The sequence below is a fragment of the Teleopsis dalmanni genome, chromosome X (genome assembly GCF_002237135.1).
Source record: "Teleopsis dalmanni isolate 2A chromosome X, ASM223713v2, whole genome shotgun sequence".
NCBI lineage: Eukaryota > Metazoa > Arthropoda > Insecta > Diptera > Diopsidae > Teleopsis > Teleopsis dalmanni.
Genome location: NC_051848.1, coordinates 10,300,795 through 10,314,044, shown reverse-complemented (window position 1 = coordinate 10,314,044; position 13,250 = coordinate 10,300,795). Strand labels below are relative to the sequence as shown.

The 13,250-nt window shown below is 31.7% G+C and overlaps 1 protein-coding gene across 3 annotated transcripts; it reads left to right on the top strand.

The window, feature by feature from the left end:
- The first annotated feature begins 1,717 nt into the window (after nucleotides 1–1,717).
- LOC119687577 (putative apoptosis-inducing factor 1, mitochondrial) lies at nucleotides 1,718–11,152 on the top strand. Of its 3 annotated transcripts, XM_038101937.1 has the most exons (11): nucleotides 1,718–2,080; nucleotides 6,262–6,686; nucleotides 6,810–7,027; nucleotides 7,083–8,132; nucleotides 8,204–8,282; nucleotides 8,339–8,451; nucleotides 8,504–8,813; nucleotides 8,873–9,270; nucleotides 9,335–9,460; nucleotides 10,526–10,637; nucleotides 10,705–11,152. In XM_038101937.1, the coding sequence occupies exons 2-11, from the start codon at nucleotides 6,602–6,604 to the stop codon at nucleotides 11,103–11,105; spliced, it is 2,892 nt and encodes a 963-aa protein (XP_037957865.1). In that variant the 5' UTR covers nucleotides 1,718–2,080; nucleotides 6,262–6,601; the 3' UTR covers nucleotides 11,106–11,152. The 3 variants fall into 3 exon arrangements, with proteins under 3 accessions (XP_037957865.1, XP_037957866.1, XP_037957864.1); XM_038101938.1 differs by lacking the exon at nucleotides 1,718–2,080 and having other exon boundaries at nucleotides 6,206–6,686; nucleotides 6,810–6,847; XM_038101936.1 differs by lacking the exon at nucleotides 1,718–2,080 and having other exon boundaries at nucleotides 6,206–6,686.
- The last annotated feature ends 2,098 nt before the right edge of the window (nucleotides 11,153–13,250 follow it).

Genomic DNA, 13,250 nt, shown 5'->3' with positions numbered 1-13,250 from the left:
CGATTTGTTTTTTTTTTTGTAGGGTTACGCAAAGGATCGTATGCTTGTGGAGAATCCTGAACTCGACACACCATAACAAGCTACCGGCAGCACCGGTCGAATTTGCTACAGCAAATTCGCAAAATATATTTGGATGAATACATACTCAACAATTACAATTTAAATTTAATTTCCTTAATTAACTGTTGGAAACGATAATCTAAACGGCAGATTTAAACCCTATTTGCACAAGATTTTACAAAAGTGTGCTGTTGCTTTTATAAAATGAGACCAATAGTGACCCAAACTATATACCAATAAATCATGAAGAATGATTGATCTCTGGTAAAGGACATAAAGTCTCGGTTATACTGGATGCGTGAACCATCATTTCTCAATTAGAAGATCTATCACGTCATTAAAATCAGTGCTCGCTCTAACCTCTTCAAAAGTCTAAAATGTCACTACATCTGTATCTACACAAATAATGAACCAGCGTACAATACACTATTTTCTTAAAGATCAGCTTTCAGACTTCTATTGAATTGTTATGACACTATGAATGGTGCTTTAGTGTGTAATGGCTTACGCGACAGTTGCTGGTAATTAAGCCACAGATAATGACATAAAAATTGGTTCAGCCATGCAGTTTCACGAAGTAGATCTTTATAATAAAATTAACAGACCTACAATAAAGAATTTGATGAACTATTACATTCAGATAGATTGTGTAAAATTTTTAGTAGCAATGCGGATTGTAAGACAAAATTCAAGTAACGCAACATTATTAAAACTCCATCGCATGACCACTCTTATCCGAGGTATATCTTGTGTATAACTCGAATCTAAAAAATTATCGGAAACATGAAGTATTAGATAAATACTTTATTTTGATTGTAGAACTAATATATTATGTGTTTCTGTGAAGATAATCCTACGTCATCCCGTTAGTGTTATGATAATTTTTTAAAGAGCATAATTTGTAGGACAATTACCTATACACCATCTAACACACAAGTGCTAATTCTGTAATTGTGAAAACAGATATCGATACGATTTGAGACGCTTCACTAGCAATACTTGCCTTCAGTTTAACACTGAAGAAAAATGTGTCATATAGGGTACACTATTTTTTTTTGAAAATACGGAGAAGAAAGTAATTCGTTTATTTATCTACAAATGTGCTTTTTGATTCAGCAATCTCCAGCAATTCAAGTCTTCGTTGAACAGGAAAGAAGTCTTCTATTCAGTTTTGAATTCGCTTGCGGTATAAAAGGTCTATTAAGCTCACAGGACTCTGATCAATTGAAAACTGCTTTCTCTAGTTTATTATTGCACCAGAAGATTAATAAAAGTATATAATAACGAATTGTTTATAACTATAACAATATGTTATTTATATATTTTAATGATCACATGTTTTATAAACGTGAAATCGGGCTACTGTCGCAAAAATGGCAAAGACCAGCAATGAAGTGAATGCGGACTATATAAAACAATGAAATCAACTTAACCAACTCAACCCAATCAACTCAATTGTAAGTACGACACCAGATCGATTTTTCGAGTTCTGTGAAATGTCTCGATCATAATTTAATACCATCTAACATATTTCTAAGCAAAATTAAATTTAAATCTATGTTGAAAGAAGTAGTAGGCCTATGTTAAAGAAGTAGGCGATGTTGCAATCATTATCAAGAAATTTGTTGAAAAGTCAAAAATATAATTATTTTTTTAAAGAACTGTTACCCCGTTTATATAACATCTCTACTCATCTAAATTCGAACCGAAACGCATACTTAAACCGTATCGAAACTTTTTAGCACATCACAGTAATGTACATTGAAAATAAGAATTAGTAGCTGCTGAACTGTTGTCGTGTATAATACTGGATTCACACGAGAGTTTTGATTGTAATTTTAGCTGTCAAATATTTTCATTTTGCATTAAAAGCGTGGTATATATTCATTCATTCATATAATAAAGGTGACCTACAATAAATACTCTAACAAATAAGGAAGATGAATACACTGGCTTTCAATGCTTCAATGTTGCGTGTTCCAATCCGTATAGATGCAATATCTTTGCCGAAGGTGAAATTGTAAGTGGTGAGCGATATTTAGTAAATATAGACGAATTGCGCTTAGAAATATAATCGGTTTTCTTAAACCCTTTTTTTATTAAGTATCCAAAAATATATTCTACAGTTAATTCTACAGTTAACAATTAATTTACTTCATCATGCAAATGATCGTGCGCAGGATAGGTGATTACCATAATGGTAATGGCACCACACATAATTCTACAAATATGTCCAACTCTTTTCATTCGCTGCTATAGTTATATCATTGGATGTTGAAAGTGTGATGTGTCACTACAACCTTTCTGCTATTGAAAAATAATATTTGCATAAACTTGTTTGTAAATGAGGGCAGAACAAAGTATATATTAGGTATTAATAGAAATGTATATCTCTTAATGGTAAGCTAGTGATTGGTGACGATAATTTCAAAGTTGTCAAGATTTTTATCTATATTGGCACTGCCAGTTATAACAAGAAGGATGTCAGCCTGGACGTGAGATATAGAAATACCATTGTCAATAGGTGTAACTATAACCTCAGTAGACTACTGAAATGTTACTCGTTCTCTGGGTATGTTTTTTATGCCACAAATTAAGTTTAAAATTTAAACTTAAATAAAATACTAATTTAGTTTTACATTCATATATGGCCAGTTAACGTACATCTTTTATTTAATCTTTTTTCTTAACCTTTGAGCCATTAACTCTTTACCTGTACTTCTTACTGTCATAAAATAATTTCAAAATAAAAAAAAATAATGAAAGCTGTTTTAATCGGTTAATCTTTAATCAGAAAGCTCTTTGATAGAACCGGCAATTATGATTGGGAGTTAACTATCCATTTAAAAGAATGTACTTGATATGAAAAATGAAAACTAGGGACTTACAACATTGTATTGTTAAGAGATATGACTTTTCATCGGAGCTTTCAAAGTAGTAAACTAAATAGCATCTAATATACTTTATTTTTTTTTTGGGGAACATTTATTTTTAAACTTAAATGATAATTAAATTATTTTAAGGAGGGATTTATAATTCCAGCCGTCAATTCGGACATCGATTGACCGTTTTTTTTTGTCCATATTTAGAGGGACCTAATTGAACAGCGCATAGAATTTCTACTCACTGTTCACAAACAGATGTACTTGTGTAGTTGTTTTCCTTTGCAGTCAAAAATTAAAATATAGAATTTAGTTAATGATACATGAAATTTTCAGTCACAGTTTGTTTTTATTTTATTCACATTAGATTAGAATGAATTGGTTGGCACCAAGATATCACGCATAGACCCATTGCTAGCAATAGCAGTTTAGAGACCTAGTTGATAGAATTGGTGTGCTATTGAAGGTTACATTTTCTTCAACTTTTTAGGTAGATTATTACTATTTCTGATTCTTTAGCTGGTTAGCAAGAAGTTTTAACCTACTCTACGAATTAATTTCAACGGCCTCCACTATTGCCATATAATTCAAATTGGGACGTGCACATTGCACATATCGTAAAGAGCGCATAGAATACATATTTGAAATTACAAGCAAATGACTATGAAAGTAAGGTTCATTATACCAGGAATTCTCACAATTTTTATTTAGCATGATTTCTATCATCGTACTGAAATGCTAAATATAAACATCATAAGTGCATGTTATGTGAATAAATCAGAGTTCTCTAAAACTTTTAAAATCGTCCCTAAAACGATGACAATAGCTGAGAAGATGAAATTAAATATTTAGCATGTCTTTAGCAAGTTAAGATTTTGTATGAAAAATTTTTCAAAATAGTTGATAATATGTTGTGCAAATAAAGCTCAATCACGCAATTCTAATATTGAATTCACACGAGAGTTTCGATTCTATTTTTAGCTGTCATAACAAATTATTGTTGATTTCAATAGTAAAACAAGGGTCAATAGCAGATTAGACCTGTTCCACCAACTACTCGTAGTAAAACTCGAGTAAAACATAAGTAAAATACAAACTAAGAGCGTAACATAAATAAAATGCCAGATTACGCTTTTTACACAAATTTTCATGAAACAGCTTTTCGTAAAGTCTGGTGAGAACAGCTGTTTTTTGAAAAATAAAACAGAAATAGAAGTTGAAAAATGAGAGCGCAAAATACATTATGAAAAACAGAAAAATTTTATAATAATAATTTACACATTGTATCATATCGCAGCAGTTTGTTGCTAAAGGGAGAATTTTATTAGTGTTTCGAACCGAAACCGAACCGAAAAAACCAATATTTTGGTGAACCGAAAACCGGAACCTAACCGATATATTTTTTGTGTTTAAAACCGGGTCGAAACCGAACCGAAAACATAAAGAAATCGATATTTATGTCAGAACAACCGCAACCGAACATATATTTTTTTTATTTTGCACTGAAACGGAAAAAATTCCGGTTCGAAGCCATGAATTTTATAATTAAAGAATTAAAAAGGCTCCGCGAAATGCGGAAATGACTTTTGAATACCTTGTCGTCATATTTCGAAACAATATCTTGTATATAATTTTTTACACACACTCGTTTTCGTTTTCTTTTATATAATAATAAATTTACCAATTCTAAATCATCATCAGAGTCAATGTCTCGAAATGTATTGATTACTTTATATTCTAGTTCTATTGTAATACTTAGTTCACTTAACAAAATATTTATTATGTTTTTATCCATTTCACTGTTTACTTATAACAGTTGCTACAAATAAAATTTTAGATTCTTTTTAATTTTACCAGTGCCGAGCAAATAAACAATTCGAAAATTTAAATTCAAACCAAAACAGCTGATTCACAAATCAACACGAATTTTACTTGAAATAAAATGTACAAGTAAAGTCTGTGTAGCATTTTCAATTTTCGACAAGATGTTACGCTCTCTCAGATTCTCTCATTTACTAGAAAATTTGCTGATGGAACACACTTGTGTAAACTAAGTTACTACGAGTAGCTCGTGAAACAGACCTATAATATTATTGGTAGCTATCATGAATTTTGATTAGGAACTAAATTCGAAACACAGTTTGTTTTTTCAGTTAATTTTATCTCATTGTGTAAATTGTCCATAACACTATCTAACTAAGAGAACGAGATTAAGTTAATCTGCATTTTTAATCTCTACTGTTTACATTATATTTCGGAGATTAATTTTGGTGTTTCTCTTGTAGTGTTTTGTTTCGTATGTTTGATAAATTTTTGTACATAAAGCATTTAATTACAATTTTGTACAAAAAAGAGGAAATATAAATTTAATAATTAGTTTTATAACAATAATATAACAAATTTTATTTATAATTATGTACAAAACTATTTTTAAACAAATGTGTTAAAAATTTACTCTTAAATATTCAATGTTTATTTTAAATAGAATTTAACTTTTCTTTTCCAATTCCTCTAAGATCGTAAAAAAATCTACGATATTAAACCATTTGCAGAATTGCACAGATAGGTAATCATTAGAGAAATCTAGAGAAATAAAAAATTAGTCTCGACCAAAAGGAGATCAACTTTTGTATGGGAAATCTAAAATTAAACCACGAGATTAGTACTTTAATCTCGATTATTGGTTTAATTTATTTTTAATCTCACAATGTAAACGCCGTATAAATTAGAATGACATTAATGCCTCATCTACATTGATTTCAGATATTCAGAATTTTAACATTTGGAGAACTATTAAGGACGTGTGCGAGTTAGGCTAAGTTGATGGTAAACCAAATGGGAGATTTCAATGCTCGCTACATAATACATACATGTTTTTTTTTTTAATTTCTTAGTACTAGAATACATATATATAATATTTTTGATATATTAAAGACTATAATAACAGAGTTCCATTTCTAGATATGTTACACTTGAAGTTTCTATATAATATATAAAATATTTGCCTCTTCTATACTAGTAGCCATATCATAAAATCAGTTCCAATTATAAATTCGTATGTTAGAAAATTATTTTATAAAAAATTGCTTCTCACCCACACATATATATATATATATATATATATATATATAGGCATATGTATATGCATTTATCATACAGTTACCATATAAAAAATAATAATAATGATGTAAAATAGATTTGTGAAACGAAATGTATAAAAATTGTTTTACATATTAAATATATTTCAACGTTTTAAATTTTATGTTTGACAACAATATTGAATTATAAAAAAAATATCATAAAATTTCAAAATTTGTAGGCCAATGGTTAACCATTCGAAATAGTATAAAACGGCAGACACGTTTTTATACTAGCATTTGCGACAAATTTTTCAACAACTCTTTGCCAGCGAGTACACATGCCTAGGTCATTAATTGCATCACTAGCGGCGGGAGTTGCTGAGAAAAGCGAGCTGTCATACTCAAACGTCATTGCGCCAATAAGTGTCAAAATAATTTTTGATTGCCGAATTGAACACGAAAAGAAGAGCAAGCAGGAATAGTGCAACATTCCTAGGAGTCATTTTATTTTTTATTGATTATTGAATTAAACATTTTTATTTTTGATTGCATTTATATACATAAGCATTTAAAATTGCAATGAGTATTTGTGTGTTCAGGTGCGCGAGGTTTAAATTTTGTCGGCGGGCAGTTATATTGGCAAATGGCAATGTACCGGGCACAGGTAAGTTGAGGTTATGTTTTAATGTTATTTAAGCGATGTTATTGGTTTGTTATTACATTTCTGTTAAAGTGTTGATGATTTATTCAAAATTGGGCATATTAGTTATTGTACGTTTCTTTTCAGTTGGATCACGCGGTGCACATAATAGTTTATATCAAATGGTAAAAAAACGCACATTGGAAGCTCGAACTAAATTACAGTGTAACAAACATCCAAATAACGAACCCTGTGTTTCCACCAAACTTCCCGCTTCTTCCGATTCCACTTGCTCTCCTCCTTATAATCAAAATTCTTATCAATCAAGAGAAGACGATTGCTCAGTGTACAAGAAAAAATCACAAGCAAGCAACCGTCTCGGTTTTTTATTTGTAAAAATTAATTATTTTCTCTTTTTAGGATAAAAACAAACGAAAACTTTCATTGAATACGGAACTTTTAAGAGGTGTAGATTGTAAAGGTAGAGATACCACATCATCTTATACAGGAAGAGATGGCACACCATGTTATACAGGTAGAGATGGCACACCATCTTATGCAGGTAGAGATGGCACACCATGTTATGCAGGTAGAGATGGCACACCATGTTATACAGGTAGAGATGGCACATCATCTTATACAGGTAGAGATGGCACACCATGTTATACAGGTAGAGATGGCACATCATCTTATACAGGTAGAGATGGCACATCATCTTATACAGGTAGAGATGGCACGCCATGTTATACAGGTAGAGATAGCACATCATCTTATACAGGTAGAGATGGCACACCATCTTATACAGGTAGAGATGGCACATCATCTTATACAGGTAGAGATGGCACATCATCTTATACAGGTAGAGATGGCACATCATCTTATTCAGGTAGAGATGGGACACCATCTTATTCAGGTAGAGATGGCACATCATCTTATACAGGTAGAGATGGCACATCATCTTATACAGGTAGAGATGGCACATCTTCTTATACAGGCAGAGACTGCACACCGTCTTATACAGGCAGAGATGGTACATCATCTTACGGTTCTAACAAAATTAGTAAAAGTAGTAAAAGTATCAGTCCTTGTGGAAATATTGGCGAAATGGAAGAAGATGCAGATCCTTACGATCCCTGTGGAAGATGGAATACCAGTAGTAGGTCTCATGTCTCTCCTATGGCTAGTGGCAGTTACAGATATACTGACTGCCCCAGATCTCAGTCTAAAAGCAGTTCCAAGCCAAAAAGCCAGGCCCCCCGATGTATCGAGGAGCCTTATGATCCTTGTAAAAGACCTGCTAAGAGAAACCCTTGTGCTAAAAGTGCTGCAGCTGCAGCCAATCCTTGTGGTTTTGGCGGCCCTGACGATGGCGATGGAAAAGACGGAGATGATTGTAGCAAACTTGCAGGAAGCCTTAGAACTTGTAAAATTCTACTTGGTGCGTTGGCTGCGCTTGGTGCAGGAGGACTGGTAAATTTAATATTTCTCTTAAAATATTAAGATTATCAATATTAATATATAATATTAATATTTTTTTCAAGCTTTATTGGTTGTTGTCAGGTGATAACGATAAAGACTCTGGAGATAAAGCTTCTGCTGCTATGATAGGACAACAAACAAGTACTCTATATATTTTTTCTTATAAGAATAGTATAATTCTAACTTTTAAATTTTAGTGCCATTGAGTTCAGCCGACTTACCAAATCATGTTCCATATTTGCTGATAGGAGGTGGAACTGCTTCATTTTCCGCATTCCGTGCGATAAAATCAAATGATCCAACAGCAAAGGTACGAAATTCAAAAGTTTTCTTACATTTTTAATTCATTTACAATATATTAGGTTTTGATGATTACAAATGAATTTAACAAACCTTACATGCGTCCACCTCTATCAAAGGAATTATGGTACTCTGCACAAGACGAAGCTGATAAAAAAGATTATCGTTTCAAGCAATGGACGGGTGCAGAACGTAGTATATTTTTTGAACCTAATGAGTTTTTTGTTGATCCAACTAAATTAATGGATAGTATTAATGGTGGAATTGCCGTAGCTCAAGGTTTTACAGTAAAAAGAATTGACCCAGCAAAACGAATAGCTGTGTTAAGTGACGGTTATGAAATTGCTTACGATGAATGCCTCATTGCAACTGGTAAGATTTTCTGGCATTGATAGTTTAAATAAATAATTTTTATTGTTTTCATTTTGTAGGCTGTGCACCAAAAAATTTAGAAGTATTCAGTAACGCTCCACCGAGTGTCAGAGAAAGAGTAATGGTGTACAGGTCACCTGAAGATTTTGACCGTCTTAAAAAATATGCAGATGCGAGAAAAAATATTGCTATCATTGGCAATGGCTTTATTGGAAGTGAATTGGCATGCTCATTGGCAAATTATTCAAAAGAATGTGGTATGAAGGTTTATCAAATATTTCCCGAGTCGGGAAATATGTCCAAAATACTGCCAGATTATTTAAGCAAGTGGACTACAAAAAAAGTTGAGGCAACAGGTGTTTGCGTTATTCCAGATTCATCTGTGATCAAAGCTTATAGGGATGAAAATTCAGTTAAATTAAAACTTAATAATGGATCGATAATCTTAACGGATATTGTAATTATACATAATATATTTATGCTAATATTTGATAAGAGATATATCTATTATTTAACTTAAGATTGTGGTATGCGTTGGTTGTGAGGCAAATACGAATATGGCTTATGTCTCAGGATTGGAAGTTGATTCAACATTAGGTGGTTTCGTTGTAAATGCCGAACTTGAGGCTAGAAGAAACTTATTTGTGGTAAGATATTATGAAATAATAGTATGTGCCCATAGTAGTATTGTGAAATTATTTAATATTTTTCTTTTGTTTCTTCTTTTTGTATAAATGTAAATAATTATTAATTGGTGCCTTTTATATTATTAAAGCTCTTTAATTAGGCTATAGTGAATTGAGTTTAGGTCTGACTATTTTCATTCACGCTTCACTTATTGTAAAGTGAAGTGAGTAAATAGTGTATTAAGTTTGTCGGGATGTTTATATAGAGTAAAAGTAAAAAAGAGATCATATTCTTAATCAGCATGATGACACAATTCGACTTACCGATGTCTGTCCGTCCATTCATCTATTTACATGTAATATGTAAACCGGTATCGATAAAATCGATAAATCCAATTTGTAACTATTTGAACAGGGATTCTTATAAACACAGTCAAATTATTCGACAAAGTTAAACTTAAACTTAATTCTTTTTGCTTCATGTAACGTGCTTAGTGTAAAAATTGACAACTATTACTTAAATTCATTTTAGATCATTAAGTTCTGAGCTACCGTTGTAAGTTTCGGGAGTTCAATGTACGAATCTGTTTCAACAACATATTGTGTTCGAAAAATAAAAATAAAATGAAACATTTCAGTACGTCAATTGTTCGAATAACTCAAACATCTCCGAGCAGATCGAACAATTGAAAGAAGTGAAACATTTGTAATGCTAATAATAATTTATATATTTTTCATCAAATTGGTTTTTATATAATAGCATGATCGAAAGTTATCGTTATGAAATATTTTTATGACGTCATATTTGAAATAATATTAGGTTGGTAGATAAAACAGCTTAGGTGAGGCCACCTGTTAGATCCGTAGTAATGCCAGACAAAAGTTAAATGTAGGTTATGTAATCACATTACTTTTGATGTCTCTGTCATTAGTGAAAATATAAATTTATCAGAGATGTAAGCAAACCATTAATACTTCTAATGACTCCAAAGAGCTTAAGTTAAGATATAATAGTAATTTTTATTTTATTTTGTATAATATGTGGTATAATTTTTATAATTGAAAAACATTTCAAACCACTTCTAGGCCGGAGATGCTTCCTGCTTTTATGACCCCTTGTTAGGACGAAGGCGAGTAGAACATCATGATCACTCAGTAGTTTCTGGTAGATTAGCTGGTGAAAATATGGTTGGAAAAAGTAAGTCTCATAACAGTCTAAAGAACGTATATTTTAAAATTTGATTTTCAAACATAATTTTTTACAGAAAAAGCCTATACACATCAAAGTATGTTTTGGTCAGATTTGGGTCCAGAAATTGGCTATGAAGGCATCGGTCTTGTGGACTCATCTCTACCAACAGTTGGTGTATTTGCATTACCAACGAAAACAGATAGAAAATCTGACAACTTATCAGGCTCTAATGTAGAAGTCAACGGAGTAGAAGTCTCCAATTCTGGTAAAGATTTACCTGATGTTAAATGCGACATTAATAATGCCGATGATTATGGTCGCGGCGTTGTGTTTTATTTGAAAAACGATAAAGTCGTTGGAATTTTGCTTTGGAACCTTTTCAATCGCATAGGATTAGCAAGAACGATTATAACCCAAAATAAAAAATTTGATGACTTGAATGAAGTTGCAAAACTCTTTGAAATTCATTCATAATTTGGCACTAATAATAAAGTATAAACAATAAAAATCTATGTACAGAATGTAAATGTTAATTTTAAATTTATTTTAAGTCATAAATTTGTACGTATAGCGTAGGTAAAATTTTTGTTATAGCCAGTTTATTGCTAACTAATTTATATTTATAATATATAAACCATAATAAAAGAAATTTAAAAGTAAAAAATCTTCCATTAACTATCACCTGGGTAAAGTTCATGCATTTCCATAAAAAGATTTCTAGTACTTTATTCAACGGAGCAGCTGTCGTTACGTTCTCAAATGCAATTAGTTTTTAAAGGTCACAGTTATTTCTGCGTAAAATAAAAAACAACTTCTACCTGTTCGAATAACTAGGCAATTCGCTACTTCATAAGCTATCCATGACGTACGGATTATATCAAATTGAAAATCAGGTAATCACTCCATATCCTTTAAAAGCAGTCTGCCTCCACAGATGTGAGTCAGTAATTATTCAGATTTTAAATAATAATGTCCGTTAAATTAGAAGAAAACGAAGATATCTCCGCATCGCATGAAAAGAGCAACACGCTAAATGTTAGGAAACGCCGACTATCTAACAGTGGTAATGAACTTGGTAATTCTTGTAGTATAATCTATTATTACAAACATAATTTTTTTATATACTCTATCAACAGTTGCCATCAACAGCAATCACACTGATAATGAAATAGAAGCTGCAATTGGTCTTGTTATGTTAAGTCGCGAAGTTAGGATAGATGTTCAGACAGCTGAAAGTTGCAGTATTGCGCATACAACACCCACAGAACAATCAACTCAAACCGAAAATGTACCTTTTACCAAAAAGATTAAGCAGGCGACTGAGTCTATTACTACAAACGTCAACACCAACGACAGCAACAGTGTTCCTTTACGTCCAGAGAAAAAACGACCTCAATCCAATCGAACGCCACTGCTTTCTTCATGCAGAAATATTTTAAAAGAGCTCCTAAATCGGAAAAATTTCGATTAAAATTTTCAAAAGTAAAAAAAAGGCTTTAAAAACAAAATAAAACACTTTTTAATTAACTTTGAATACTTGTCCTTAATCATTGCGAATCCTATGTAAATGTGTTCCACATTTTTTTAATATGATTTCCCAATCTTTCACGTGTGGTATATGTTAGTAGTATACATTAGTTTCCGAAAATAGCAGGAATTTAAAATTGGAATTTATTACTTATTATTATTTTCTTCTGCAATGAATATGAAATTGAGTATACTAGCTGGCCCTAGATAGTTTATGTGATTTTTGTCAGTGTAATCAATTTAAAAATCTTGCACCTTGATATCTCAAGAGTAAGCTATATTGACATATAATGCAGTGGCCAAATAAACTCTACCAATAACAGTACCGTGAAAGAACAGCTTTTCATGCACCTTAATACACATTGGTTAGATTCTCCTTTGTAACACATACTGTAGGTATTCATTTCACGAAAGAGTCCAAGTTGCTGTCTAAGTATCCCAGTTATGTGGAGAGAAAGTGAATGATTGTTCGTTTGTTTAGAGAAATCGTATCGGTACAATATACATGAGTGTAATAATAGGTTTTTTTTATAGTACTGCAGCACTGAGTGTCGTCTTATAGTACCATAATTTAGGGTTATAAAAGTGAGTGAAAAGCAGAAATGAAGATGATCACCACTGTGTGGATTACACAATAATTATTAACCTTCACGTGGTTAGTCTAGTAGTTTTCTTCACGAAGATGAATAAGGTTTGAAAAATGAATGTAGTTAAGAGTAATCGATGCTGGGCTTTTGCGATGGTGCGCTGCAATATAACACCCACAGTTCGAACTCACAGATTTCACTGATAATGGGTATCAATGTGGATGCATATATTTTCAAATTTAATATATTCCGTATTACCAATACCTAATTAGCGTACTTTAATTCTCGTAAAGATTGAAGCTTTATTAAGAAAAATGAAATTTTAATTTCTTCTTCATTATGATTCCTACTAAACACGCACGTTTCGTAGATTGTTAGCATTGAAAATTAAGGTTTCATTATACGTAACGAATATACAACGATTAACCAATCCATACCAAGTTTTATCATTCTCTAAGATTATGTAAAGCTCAGTGAATAAGGTTTCCTTATAAACGCTGTTTTC